This window comes from Hydra vulgaris, chromosome 12 (assembly GCF_038396675.1).
Source record: "Hydra vulgaris chromosome 12, alternate assembly HydraT2T_AEP".
NCBI lineage: Eukaryota > Metazoa > Cnidaria > Hydrozoa > Anthoathecata > Hydridae > Hydra > Hydra vulgaris.
Window position 1 is genome coordinate 22,482,810 of NC_088931.1, and position 15,387 is coordinate 22,498,196.

Sequence of the window (15,387 nt, forward strand, 5' to 3'; positions counted from 1 at the left end):
ATTATTTGAAAATACTGGAACAAACAGTAAGTAAAAAGAAAATTTACCGTTTTAATTATGAGTAAATTTGCATGTGAGGTTTGAAATTATGAACTTTTATAGATTTAAATATATCAAAAGTAATTTTTCATGAATAAATATATAAGTCATGAAACCGACTTGTGCAATAATTTATGTAGCAGAGAAATGTATAGAACTTTCCAGAACATCGTAGAACGCTGGGCGCCGTCAGCAAGGACAGTGACGTCACGGTGATGTAATTGTTCGGGAAGCTTCTGTAGAGTTCTAAAATTTTCTTCAGCTGTTTTGCAGTCTGCTATAAACTGGCATATAAGCGAGGTGTTTAAAGCGGCTAGTTGAGTTTTAATTATCTTAATTTGGTGTCAACATTGTTATTGCCTTATTTTAATTATTACGCATTCTCTATAGTTTAAGTATAAAGAGATCCTTATATTATTTGGAAGTCATTTAACTCTTTCGCAAATTATAATTGAGCATATAATATTTTATTAGTGTCTGCCTTTTTCATTTTCTATCACCGTTATTTTCTTCTTTTGAAATAAAATATTTTAACAATAACAGTTCAATTGAAAACTTAATAACAGTTTCTTTAATTTGTTACGAAATTAATATTGACGTTAAGGCCTTTCCTAGTTCAGTTGCTGAAGAGGAAGAACAACATGTCGTTCAAGAAGAGTTTTTCTAACACGGATAAGAATAAGGAAACTTGAACAAAGAACTTAGTCCAGTTTCAAGCCCCATTAAGAAGAGGCAACGTGACAATTTATGAAGCACCCTTGAGCGAACGGAGTCGCATGCCTCTGAAAAACCACGTCATTGGACGCTTCAAATTTCTTGAATCCACTGCCAAGGAACGGAGAAAGAGGATTGGTTTAATTGCTGTAGAGCTTAAAGACCTATGGAGCAAAACGTTGAACTTCCCGTATGTATCCGATTAAGCCAATTGTGCAAAACTAACAAAACTTCTGAAAGACCACGAGCGCTGCAGAAAAAAATAAAACTTTGGTTCATTGAAAGAACTGTTTGACATGACCAAGATGAAAGGCGAATGGTTGTGCAAAGAGGATAAGAACCTCAACAAACTGTAAGTTGAGAGCAAAGGTCACGTTGGTTATTCGACTGGCAAACCTGCTAGTGCCAATACCATCCACCCATCCTAGCGAAAGAGGGCAATGGAAACGACTGTCTACACTTACCAGCTTAGCGCTACCTGATTGTTCCGAAAGTAGCACGGACTCATCCGAAAATAGTACAGACAGTCTTTGAGAGGATGACAGTGCAGCATCAATGAGCAAAAGGAAGCATTACCCAACAGGCATTGCAAGACGTCTTGTTACATGCTCAAAGCTGTCGTCCCACGGAGCAGCAGTGGTGTTCCGCTAGCTCTCTGGTGAAGGCATTGAAATCCCAACCTCATGTCAATCAACAATCCTCAAGCGTAAATACCAGCAAGAAGACAGGCATTGTTGTTCGGCTGCAGCAAATGTTCGAAGAGAGGTCACCCCAAACCCAAGTTCATCAGTTGCCAGCACCATGTGCTAGACCGCGTTCTTCGCGTTGTCATGGATGATGAGCTCCATGAGTCGACTAAATTACCAAACATCGAGTATTTCTTTGTGCAGGATTTGATGAGCAATTACGAAAAATTGAAAGCAGCCTTCAGCAACGGTAAAACTGAGATCAACGAAACAGGCAGCTGAAGAGATGACATAAGGTTTCTCTATCGCCTCACTCGTGTCTTCCGTCACTTATCTGAGAGGAATGAGATCCCCTTCGTGAATTTTAAACAAATCCCAATCATCTGCAATGCATGCTGAAACTCTCGTGCAATTCTAGCCCTTCTTGCGTTTATTCTAATACCAGAAACCCGGATCAGGTTGCGTAAAATCTGTTTATTCATTTCTTACTCTTGGGCTTTGACCAATTGTTCAGCGTTGAAGATTTTGAAGAACTATCTGAAGCTCTGAATGACTACCCAAAAGCTCTCAATTGCTTGAAAACCCACTGGAAAACAGATGACTCTCCAATCAACATTGCCCAAAGCAATCAGTGCTGCTAGCGTTCAATCAAAGTTATGCAAGAATTGTACAACTCTTGCAGCAACAAGGAAAACCTCTCACTAAGATTCATCCTCTCTAATGATATTATCGTGAATACTTGACTTCCTTGTGCGTTTGATGATCCTATATAATATTGTATGCATGTGACTCTACAGCTTGTGTTCAATTTTGTATCTGCTTTTGTACAGTGACTTCAAAAATTTGGCCAAAAAGCTACTAAATTAATTTCTTAAAATCGTTTTGTGCGTGAGGTTATTTTTATCAAATCGCCTTGAATGTAATATTTTATTTAATCTTAAATGAAAGCTCATCAAATTATGATACAGGGAAACGAGATTATATAAAAGTCATCACCCTATTGTACACGCTTGCTGATGAAAGCACGTTGGGGCGTAGTGATAAGACAAATATTGTCTTCTTTTAGCCCCGGTCATGTAGATTTTTTTTATATAACACGGCTTTGTATTTTTTTTTTTGATGACAAAATAAATAAAAAACATCTATTTTGTCTAAGTATCCTCCATGGGTGCATTTTAGGATATATGAATTCACAATAAATTAAACCCAAATAATTTTTTTTACATAAATCTTATAATACTGCCCACCAAAGCAGAAGGAAGCAAATCATCGAGACGTGATTTTATAAAAAACCTAAAAGTAATCTATTTAAAATCCCTCTGGGTTCATTGCCAAACACAGAAACTATGCAGAGTAAAACCAATTCGTGCATACGATAATGTGGAATTTGCTTTCTATATTTAAACAGAAATATAGAAAGCAAGGATAGATGTAAATGTTAGTTGGCCACCATACTTTTTGGTGTGCGCATATTAAACCTTATATTTTTACATCGATCTTTTTATAATATAAATTTGTCTTGGCAATACTAAACTATTTTTATGCATTATGTAGCTGCTTTAAACATTAGGTAGTATATTTTCTTTTTTAGTAATTTGGTTTATAATTTACATGTTTAGACTAAACCCAGCTAACATTTTTTAGTAAATTTGCAGTGGACCTATATAAGCATTTTGTGGGGTTTATTAAAGTTTAGCTCTTCGGTTACTTAGAGGACCATTTGTGGCATCCTTTATTAGTGGCGAGTTAATAACTTTTCAACATGTGATATAGTGACTTGTTGTCGGCTGCCTCTAATGGTCCACTAAGTAACCGATTAGCGAAACTACAGTCTGCTCAAAATGCCTATATAGCCAGAATTCACTTTTACTGGAAAAAACTAATAACTCGTATTATAAAAAAGATTTAAAAACCATTTTTGCACTGTTTACTAATTTGAGGATTGCGGTTTCAATAGTGATATTAGTTTTACTTTTGGTTGCTATGGATACCTAAATTGCTTAGCGACCACATATTAACCTTAACAAATATAAACTGAAAAAAGTAATAATTTTATTGGATTACTCGCATAATAACCATATTGAGTATTTTTATACTACAATTTCACTACAATTATTGTAGTGGTACTATGAATTTTTTATTTGGTTGATAGTGACACCTGAAATGCCTGGAAACGGTTCATTTTGCATGGTTACTAGCTCAAGTAAATTTTCTTAAAACATTAATGTTGTAAACTAGACTAATATTAATATGGCTGTCTGATTAAAAGTTATTTTATGCATTTAAAAAATTTAACACATTCCCAATTATTAATTTTAAGTATTTTTATGCAGTTTCAAGGCTCTATTTTATATTTCATGAAACTACTACATAATCCATATAAAAAGGATTATTTAGTAGTCATGAAATATAAAATAAAGATTATATTACACAAAAAAATTTAAGCTTTAGATCATGTAAAATCTAAAGTTTAAACCTCTTTGTGTATATAATAATATAAAAGTTTTGAACTTTTATATTATTACACAAGGAGGTTTTTTTTTTAAATTATTTTTCGAACCAAAATTCATATATTCTGATAATTGTAAAACAGCTTTAGCTGCTTTTTCTCGACCATCTTGGCGCAAACTACAACCTGATGCAAACAATAGTTCTTAAGATAAATATGATGCAACTAATGACGTCAATCGTCTTTTCTATGTTTTACTACTTAAAGCATCAAAATTCACCTGAAGTCTGCCAGATATTACAGTTGGATAAGATAGACTTTATCAATGGAAGCAGTTAGTAGAATTTTCTTATTATCAATTCTGAATTGAACTGGTATTGGTTCATTTTGTAGCCATTGTTTGTTATTCTCTTCAAAACAAATTTTTTTTGCATATATCTCTTTGTCAAAGATGCTTTAAAAATTATACAGGTTATTATTTGCAGTTAAGTTTATGCAATTTACAACTGCATCCAAAATATTAGGATTAGCTAAGTTTAGTTTTTCTTGTATTATATATGAATAAATATCAATATTTTTTCATGTTTTAAGTATATAACAATATGAACTTTATTTACAAAATCTTATAAATAGATATTTTAAGATGTAAAAGTATTAAAACAAGTTTGTAACACTTATCTAGATTTGCTGAGACCCAATTATTACATAATCATTTAGAATAGAATACATATAATGTTTTCGCCACATAAAATTGGATATATCATTTAACTTGTAAAAATCATTGTTAGAGACCAGGCGGACAATATAAACCAAGTTTATGTTGATAATATTCATATTGAAAAATGTATTTCAAGTCTCAAATTACTTGACCGTATTGGACCGCAAAAGTATTCGACTATATAATTTTAACTAAAAAAAGTACTTAAAATACGATGTCATTTAAAATCACTTTATTTGACATAACTTACATGCAAGATAGTGTTGTAATACCTCTTTTGAAAGATTTGATTTTATTAAATTTTGCAATAAAAAGAGAGGTTTTAAAATTAACATCTATTCCATGTTTATTAGTAACATAAAAAAATGTTATCAAACCAAAGAAAATATTCGGAAAATTTTTCTTTGGTTTATAACCATAGGTCATGATAATTATACAAAAATATATAAATTTATAAAAGCTGAATGTTTAAGCTATAAAATGGTATATAATAATGTTATTTTTGAAGATATTTTTTTTTTTAATTAGGCCCACCACCTGGCCTACTGTGTATATCCATTGAAATTCCGTTGTAGATTGTTTGCTGGATGTTAGTACTTTTATACTAATTTAATCACGTAATAAAGGCATTTGATTTTCTATTGTTTCACAAATATAAAATTTTTGTTTTATTTTTATCACAACACATAAAAACTTTTTTGAACCATTATTACAAAAAAGTTATGACCTTTTTAAAACATGATGAAATCAAGCACTAATGATTTAAAATTAATTCAATTCATATTCTAGTGGTATACCTTCACTAGAAACTATGAATGTTAAAGATTACACAACTAAAAAACCTTGGTGCTATTTACAAGAAATTCACAAAGACTTATAGATTTTAGTTAAGTAAATGATAATTATAATTCTTGCAACTTGCCACAAAGCGTCAGCAGACTCACCTTACGGTATTGAGTATAACCTCAATAACAAAAACAAATACAAATTTTTGCATAGGCCAGTCACCTTATTACGGCATACAAAAATACAGTATTACAGCTTTTTTAACAATACTCTTTTTATGTTCGTTAATATTTAAAATATCGTATATCGTATTTAAATAATCGTACGTTTTAGTATAAAATCCTGATGTAAAGAAGACTTAACAAACTTTGTTGGAAGTAAAAAAAATGATTTAATAAACTTATTTTTTTCTGGTATAAAAAAATTCAGGGCCGTCCTGAACGTCCGAAACGGCCCTGAAAATATTCTTTAGTTTTTATTTCATGATGAAAAACAATCTTTAATTTATTCTTTTTTTTTTCAAAGTTTTTATTTAAATCACATAAATATGAAAACAAGAGATTTTAATAAAACTGTATTTCTAAAACACAATAAATACAATAAAAACATTGCTACTTTTAGGGAAGAATAAATAAGGACATTAAAATTTTGAAATGCGGAAAATTAAAGATATATTCTAAAATTTATAAAATACTTTTTAAATACTATGTAAAAACTTTTTTCACTTTTTTTGAGAAAATAAATTTAAAAAACAATTTCAATATATACCATGTTTAATTTTAACATAAAACATGTTTATATGTTTAAACATATAACATGAACAAAAAAAATGAAAAAATGAACTAATTTTAAAGAATCGATAGAATCCACGTAATAAACCTAGAAAGGGCAAGCAAAACGGATTTCAAGTTGTCTAGCGTGATATAAGAATTTGAATAATAAAAATGATATAAAAATTTGTGATATAAAAATTTTAATATAGAAAAGATTTACATAAAAGACTCATTAGCTATCACAAAAATTCTTTGACATCTTGTAAATATTTATCCATTGCTCTCCAAAGAGCTTTTATATTTCCAGCACCAAAACCATTAGCATTATTGCGGTATACAAGTTCAAAAAAAAACGTTTTGGTATCTAGCACAGGATGAGTAAAAATTTGATAAAGGAATCTAAAATTTCATAAGATTACTCTATATATATATATATATATATATATATATATATATATATATATATATATATATATATATATATATATATATATATACACACACACACACACATATATATACGCATATATGTATATATATGTATATATATATATATATATATATATATATATATATATATATATATATATATATATATATATATATATATATATATATACATATATATAACAGGTGCTTACTAAAAATCTGGACAAAATTACTTACATCATTTTTCTATATGCAATTAATACTTATTTTCTCAAACAATTTTTAAAATGTTGCAAATTTATTCTTCTTTTGAAATATATATTAACTTTTATATAAGTATTTTAAATTTAGTATTTAAAATGACGTCAAACGAAGAGCTCCAGAGAAAACGTGTGTACCAGTTTTATCAAGAAAATTCAGATAAACCTAAATCATTCACTGTTTCTCATTTTGAAACAGAAAACTTATGAAGATCGACTATATATGGAATTATTAAATATGTAGAAGAAGATAAACCATTTGAAAGGCAAACTGGTAGTGGTAGAAAGTCGAAAATAATAACTAAGCGCGCCATCAGTCAACTTACCAAGCTTTTTGGCCATAAATGTGGCATTTCTCAGCGTATAGCTTCAAAAAAATTCAAATGTTCTCAGTCACTTATTTCTAAGACATTGAAAACCAAAACATCAATAAGAAAAAGAAAACAAATGAAGATTCCAAGTCGAACTGAGAGCCAGAGAGCAAAAAACCGACGTTTGTGTGGTCAACTTTATAAAAATTATAAAGATTTTATTTGGGTTCTTGACGACGAGTCTTATTTTACTCTCTCGAACAGCCAAATTAATGGTAATGATAATTTCTATTCAAGTAACATCGAATTAACACCAAACAATGTTAAATCCAAAGAAAAAAAGAAATTTGAAGAAAAATTATTGGTTTATGCGGTCATTTCGCCTTTTGGCCTATCAACTCCATACATTGTACAGTCTGGAACAGCTATTAACCAGCATATTTATGTTGATGAATGTTTGACTAAAAAACTATTACCACACATCAAACAGCTTCCAAAAAATACCAAATTCATATTCTGGCCTGATCTAGCAAGTGCCCATTACTCAAACAAAGCTGTTAAGTTTTTGAATGAAAATGGTATAAAATTTGTATCAAAAAGTGAAAACCCTCCAAATATGCCTGAATGTCGTTGTATTGAGGATTTTTGGTCTTGTATCAAAGGAGATGTTTACAAAAATGGTTGGCAGGCAGAGAATTTGGATCAATTACGCTCTAGAATAATTTACTGTTTTAAGAAATTCGATAAAGAGCTGGTACAATGCTAGGCAGAGTCTACTAGCAGAAGACTCGACACAATAAGAAGACAAGATCTTGTTGAATTAAGATAAACGTTTTTATTAAAATTAGAATAAATTTGCTATTTTATTCTTTTTAAAACAATAAAATAGGTCTTCTAGATTAAAAGTTATTTAATTTTTAGTTTTGTCCAGATTTTTAGTAATCACCCGTTATATATATATATATATATATATATATACACACACACACACACACACACACACACACACACACACACACACACACACACACACACACACACACACATATATATATATACATATATATACATATTTATATATATGTATTTATATATGTAAATATGTATTTATATATAATAACACACACATACGCAGGCACACACACACAATAATCATATAAATGAATGTGTTTATAACTTGACTAACCTATTTTGCTCTGTAGAAGAAATGTGTTCAGCATCTATTAAAATTCCAATATCTCTTAGAGCTACAATATCATCTTTTTTATTCAGTATATCTAGTGTGGATGATATCTAATTATGGTATATTATAAATACAGTATTTAATAACTTTTTTTTTTATATAAGAGTAATAACTGGTAATAAATAATCAAATGAAATTATTCAAATTACTTCTTCATAATATTGATAAGGTGGTTTGATAAAACTGACTCCATTTGTTATCCAGGTAAGAGAATCCTGAATAATTGATTTAGTATGAAATGCAATGTGTTGAATACCTTCACCTTTGTGCTTTTTTAAAAAAAGCGTAATTTGATCAGATTCTAAAAAAAGTAAAAAAAGTCAAATTTACAAGAAAACTGAACTCATGATTTTATTATATAAATATCAAACATATCTACTTCTATAGATGTAAATGTTGACGCCATATTTTTTTGCTATGTTAGTGTTTAATCTTATTCTGTTATGTTGATGTGAGTATTTTTATAATATATTTTAAACACAATTTATTTTCAAAAACAAAATGCAGTTGATAAAATAAAATTTTACTTAATCAAAATGTTTCATAAAAAAATTTTTTTTAAACATCTTCGCTTCCAACAAGGCTGCAAGCAACCACTAATTAAAGTTGGAAGAAATTCCAACTTTAATTAATGTTTGCTTGCATTATAGTATTTGTAGAAAAGAGAAAAAGAAGTAACATTACGACAATGTGATAATGGAGGTTGGCTGCAAGAGCAGGTCCAATTATGTTTACAATGTGTTTTTGCACCTTATCTAAAAGAGAAAGGGCATCATTAGAAGATCTGCCCCAGATATGGCAGCAGTATTCCATACAAGGCCGGATTTGAGATTTATAGAGATAGAGAATAGAATCCAAAGTAAGAAAGTGATGAGCTCGATAAAGAGATGAAACCTTAGCAGATGCTAACTTTGCAATCGATTTGATATTTGGTTTCCAAGAAAGATCAGAAGTAAGAGTTAATATAAATATAGGGAGATCTAAATTATTGCGATAACAATTGGCTGAAAAAAATTGAGTTTTGTCTGAATTAAAGTTCACTAGCCTCTGTGAGTCCCATGTTGTAGTAAAAGTGAGATCCTTTTCAAGCTCAAAAGCCCCCTCCAAGCAATCAGAGAGTGTTGGCTTCTGATAAGTTGGCATTGTTCGCTGATGATACTATCATCAGCGAACAATGCCAACTTAGATGTGAGAACATATGGAAGATTGTTAATGTAAATTAAAAAGAGTATAGGGCCAAGGAATGAACCTTGAGGAACCCCTGAAGTTACAGAATATGAAGAGTGCTGTCCATTGAGGACAACTTTTATACTACGATTGGAAAGGAATGATTCAATAATCTTAAAGATATTAACAGATACACCATAAGAAGAAAGCTTATGGAGAAGACCACCTTGCCAAACTTTATCAAAAGCTTTAGAAATATCAAGAGTGATGGCCTTAACCTTTCCACCTTTATCTAATGCACGATAAAACCTATTGGTTATTACTGTTAGCAAATCAGCTGTAGAATGAGAACATCAAAATCCATATTAATGATCAGAAAATCAGTTATTAGATTCAAGATGAGAGATTAGGTGTTTGTTAATTAAAGATTCAAAAACCTTGCTTATGATAGGAAGAAGACTATTGGGACAGTAGTTAGACGAATCAGATGGCTCTACAGGATTTTTGAAAATAGGGATAACAGATGTTGCTTTCCAGCAGGCTGGAAAACAAGACTCTGATAAACACTTGTTGAATAGTTTTGAAAGTATTGATGACAGCTCCGGAGAACACTTCTGCAAGACTATAACAGGTATGTTGTACAGGCCACAAGCTGTAGAAGAGTCTAAGCAGGAAATTACTTTAGATACAGAAGCTGGAGTGATACGAATGTCAAGCTTTTTGACGGTTATATCAGGTAGAACGCAACTAGTGGAATCAAGAGATGATATTGATGAAAAGTTCTTAGCAAACAATTCAGCTTTGTCTTTAGGTGAGGTGGCAAAGTCTGAACCATACAAGAGAGGTGGAATAACACGTTTGCCCTTATTATTGATACTATTAAAGATTCTCCAGAAGTCACAAGAGCCTAATTTTTGTGATGAAATACAAGATTTCATGACCTAAGAAAAGTGGCTTTGGTGTTGGACAAAACCTTTTGCAATGGTTTCTAGCAGTAATAAACAGACTTTGTTCTCTGGAGAATTGTTTTGCTGATAGATATGAAAGTAATGGTTTTGATTGGCAATTGTAGCAGCACAATGTGAGGAAAACCATGGAGAAGAGTGAGGCTTGACCTAGAATCATCAATTGGGAATAAAAGATTCCATGGCAGCCTGAATCCACGAAGTTATGCAGGAAGCACATTTATCAACAGGAAGACGAAAGATTTCTACCCAAGGGCCATCACGAAGAAAATCACGGAAAGAGTCCCAGTCAGCTTTAAGGTAGTTGTAAGAGGTACGATGATAGGGGAATTCAGATGATGAAGAAGAATGAAGAATGAAATAATAGTTTTAGAGAGATCAAACCATGATCAGAAGCACCTAAATGATTCGGGTTGTTAGGAAATTAAAACAATTGGTTAAATAAGACGCATTTATGGTTTAATAAGACACATTTATGGTTAGTTGAGACACATTTATGGTTAATCTAAAATCTAAATTGAATTAATGAAATAACACAGCATCACAAAATTTTTTATAGTAATATTTTGAACAATGAAATGTTATTAGTTATAGGGATGAGGAGTCACAAAAAAGGACTTCAATAAAAAAAATTTCATAAGATTTAATGACTTTAAACCTATTGTTTTTTAGCCTGGAGTCCTGGAGGTCTGGAGTCCCTTGTTGCTATTATACATAAGGACTACAAGTTCAAAACTAATTGTTTCTCTGCCCTATAAGTCTTATTTTTTTTCCCTAAAGTAATTTTTAAGCCTCTCTACATTTGGATACCAAATACAAGAAAGAATTATTTTGTGACTTTAAAATACTTTGAAGTCACAAAATGATTCTTAATCAGGGATATGGATACCCAAAAACTACAGAGTACATTTTGGGAATCCAAATCTCTGATTAGCCATTGTATTAATAAATTTAATAATAACAATTTAATATACATATATATATATATATATGTATATATATATATATATATATATATATAAATATATATATATATATATATTTATACACATATATATATATATATATATATATATATATATATATTTATATATATATATATATTTATATATATATATATATTTATATGTATATATATATATTTTTTTAACATTTTCGCTTCCAACAAGGCTGCAAGCAGCCACTAATTTAAGTTGGAAGTTACTGAAAGAGAAAAGTTGAAGATTGTAGAGCAAGATAACGATTGACGGACGACTTGAAAGATTGCAAATTATATGAATCAGGAAAGCAAGATGAAGGAAGCGAATTCCAAAGAACTGATATTCGAGAAAAAAAACTAGACGAATAAGCGTTTTTAGAGCACTTTGGAACAGTCACAGAAAAAGGATGAGACTTAATTGAATGACAAGTAATACGAGAATGAATTTTAGTAGATGGCACAAGAGACACTAGCTCTTTAGAGCAGTGCCCATTATAGTATTTGTAGAAAAGAGAAAGAGAAGCAACATTACGACGATGTGATAATGGTTGGAGGTTGGCTGCAAGAGCAGATCCAACTATGTTTACAATGCGTTTTTGCACCTTGTCTAAAAGAGAAAGGGCATCATTAGAAGATCCGCCCCAGATATGGCAACAGTATTCCATACAGTATTCCATATCCATATATATATATATGTTTGTGGTTTACCGATCGTTTTCTTCATTCATCACAAAAACAAGTTTTTGCTTGACAACTACGAAACCCAAGATTAACCAAAAAAATAATTAAAGCATGCTTGCAAACAATAACAGCTTTATAATTGTTTTTGCCCATTTCTTTTGTAAAATAAAAATAAAAATATTTAAACAAAAAAACATGTTTTTACCTGATAAATGCTAACGCATAAAACTTTTAGTAGTTAAACATTATGTAGTTATTTTTTACTTTATCTTGTCAATCAAACAAACAAACATTTATATATATATATAAGTATATATATATATATATATATATATATATATATATATATATATATATATATATATATATATATATATATATATATATATATATATATATATATATATATATATATATATACATATATTTCATTATTTTTAAACTAAGTTTTAAACTAAGCTTAGTTTATCTGATCAGAGTTCTTTAATTTAACCTTAGCTAAGGTTAAATAAAATAAATAAAAAAATTTACATTGACAAATAAAAGTAATTTTACTTTTTTCAAGTAAATTAAGAGAAAGTAAATTGTAATCTTAAAGTTCATAAGGTATAAAATATAAAGTAGTATAAAGGTTATTTATGTCACACTAGTAAAATTAGAAAATATATTTAAGGTCAAACCATTTTGAGAAAGTGATTCTCCAAATACAAACTTTACAGAATCATTATGAGCCTCAACATCAAAACTTTGCATAGCAAGCTCTGAACATGGATGTTTATTTAGAGTAAGTAGACGTAAACCACTGTCTTTATCTTTGGTCTGAATAACTAATCCAAAATCATTCTCTAGTTTACTTGTTACAAAGCGAGAAAAATTAAAACAGTTTTTATACCAAGTCATATATTTATTAGCATTGCCATACTCAACTGCCATGGCAATGTGATCAATACTATCGATAGAAACATTAGATTTTGTTTCTTTAGAAATTTGTGTAAAGCCAGGCAAAAAAATACCATCATAAAAGTCTGTATTCAGCAAGGTATGTTTAAGATTTCCAATTGGAGATTTAATAACTGCTTTTTCAATATAATTTTTACACTTACTAGAATAACAATTGCATGAACCATTATCAAGTGTAACTTTGCTTTGTTGAATGCAATCTAAGTAATGTGGCTGCTCAAGAACTTGACCACCATTAGTTTTTACAATATCACATGACTTTTTGACAGACTCGACACAATATGCAACATCATCTACAGTATCAATGTCACTAGATTTACTCAAACAAATAATAATTCCATTTAGAATTAATACAAAACGCATTTCATCTTGAGAAGAAGTAGGAAACCAATAGCCAAAAATTTTAAAACCGTATAATTGACAAAAAGATTTGCATGATTTTTCAATATCTGTACATCTGACATTGAGGTGATGTATTCTCATTTTGTCTTTCTTTTGTTGTTGTTGTTTTATTTTTTGGCTCAAATCAAACAAAAACAAACAAAAAACTAATAAAAGTTTACTTATTGTAAGAGAAAAAAAGTTAAAAATATATTTATGTTACTTTTAAAAAATCATCTTTCTTATTCTAAAAAAACTTAATTTAAAAATTCATTTTTTCTGACATAGAATTTTAAATTTGAACTCAAATTTACAAAACATTAAAAATGAGGTCAAGTAAAGCTTATTTTTATCAGAAAATCTGTTTAAAATATACTTAAGCTTCAAGTGGTTAACAATAAGAAAAGCTATTTTTTTACTTAAATAACATTATTTATGTTATAATTTAAGTAATAATGTAATAATAATGACGTCACTTCCCGTCTTCTGAATATTACGGTTATTAGTAACGCTATTTATATACGATAGATGTTTGTAGTTCTTGAATAGCATTTTTCTTATATTTGATAAAAACCAAAAAATATATGAAAGACTATTTTATTATGGTTTACAACAATATTATTATGGTTTTACTATTTTATTATGGTTTACAACAATTTTATAAAATATATAAATTTATATAATATAAAGTATAAATCAGAATGGATGCAAAAATATGCAAAAAAAGTACTGAGCGACGACACTATATACTATATATACTGGAAAAAAATATATACTGGAAATACTATATATACTGAAAAAAAATGCTATCAATTTATCTATATAAAGCCACAATCCCAGAGGACTGTAAAATGAAGGCTTTTACGATAATTCAGGTTGTTACATCATACGACGATGCAATCAAAACTCTTGATAACAAGTATCAAAAACGATCGACAGCGATCATGAGGCGCCATAAACTTCGCTCTTTTAAACAAAAAGAAGGGGAATCAATTGAAAGCTTTATGAGTAACTTAAAACAATTTTTCAGAAAATGTCCAACAGACCCTCTAACAGCAGATCAACATAGTAACCTACTAATATGTGATGCTTTTATAGCTGGTATTCGCTCACCTTCTATTCGTCAACGACTGCTTGAAGCTACAATTGACAATCTAGAGTCACTTTATAAAACAGCTCTTACGATGGAATTGGCCACCGAAGATGCCCTTAATTTGGCAACAACCATAGCAGCTACTACTACGCTACCAACTTTTGCAGCAAGTCATAACCTTAACAAATCTCCCTGTTTTTGGTGCGGTGATGATCCAAATCCGATGAAACCAAATGCCCTGCACGAAACTCTACATGTACACATTTTCATAGAAAGGGTCACTGGGCAACTGTCTGTCTTTCTAAGAAAGAAAACAAAACTTGCACCAAAGCAGCAGTTGTTAAAGAATATAACGAAAAGGATGATAACACAATAATATCTACGGTCATAGCAGCAATTGACTGACCTGATAGACTTATTAACGTCACCATAAACAAAAATCTAACATATGCACTGTTAGATACTGGGTCTGACAAAACTTTTATTACATCAGAACTTCTTCGACAATGGAAATTTTCATACGATACTCAATCTACCTCATATGTATCACTTGTAGACAACTTAACATTAAAAGTTAAAGGTATCTTATATGGTTCATTACAATTCCTCGTTGTGTACAGCTTGGTGGCACCAGTAATTATCGGAACGGACGTGTTAACATGTCATTCCTCAATTACCATCAATTTTAAAGGAAACAAAGAGCCTCTAAAATTCTGTTTAGCAACAAAAAGTATGAAATGTTCAACATACGCC

The 15,387-nt window shown here is 29.8% G+C and overlaps 1 protein-coding gene across 2 annotated transcripts; it reads right to left on the reverse strand.

Moving 5' to 3' along the window:
- Positions 1-5,953: 5,953 nt before the first annotated feature.
- Positions 5,954-13,746, reverse strand: LOC100203982 (4-hydroxyphenylpyruvate dioxygenase-like protein). Of its 2 annotated transcripts, none has more exons than XM_065812565.1 (4): positions 12,881-13,741; positions 8,558-8,709; positions 8,352-8,458; positions 5,954-6,564 (listed from the first exon to the last, which is right to left on the reverse strand). In XM_065812565.1, exons 1-4 carry the CDS (start codon positions 13,641-13,643, stop codon positions 6,405-6,407), a joined length of 1,182 nt encoding a protein of 393 aa, XP_065668637.1. In that variant the 5' UTR covers positions 13,644-13,741; the 3' UTR covers positions 5,954-6,404. The 2 variants fall into 2 exon arrangements, 1 of the variants encoding a protein (XP_065668637.1); XR_010642286.1 differs by having other exon boundaries at positions 6,516-6,564; positions 8,352-8,442; positions 12,881-13,746.
- Positions 13,747-15,387: the final 1,641 nt, after the last annotated feature.

Coding starts and splice junctions, on each gene's coding strand:
- LOC100203982 (XM_065812565.1), bottom strand. CDS start 13,643: ATGAGAATACATCACCTCAATGTCAGATGTACAGATATTGAAAAATCA. Junction 8,710..12,880: donor AGAATCACTTTCTCAAAATG/GTTTGACCTTAA, acceptor TACTTTTTTTAG/AATCTGATCAAATTACGCTT. Junction 6,565..8,351: donor TCTTCTACAGAGCAAAATAG/GTTAGTCAAGTT, acceptor ATGAAATTTTAG/ATTCCTTTATCAAATTTTTA.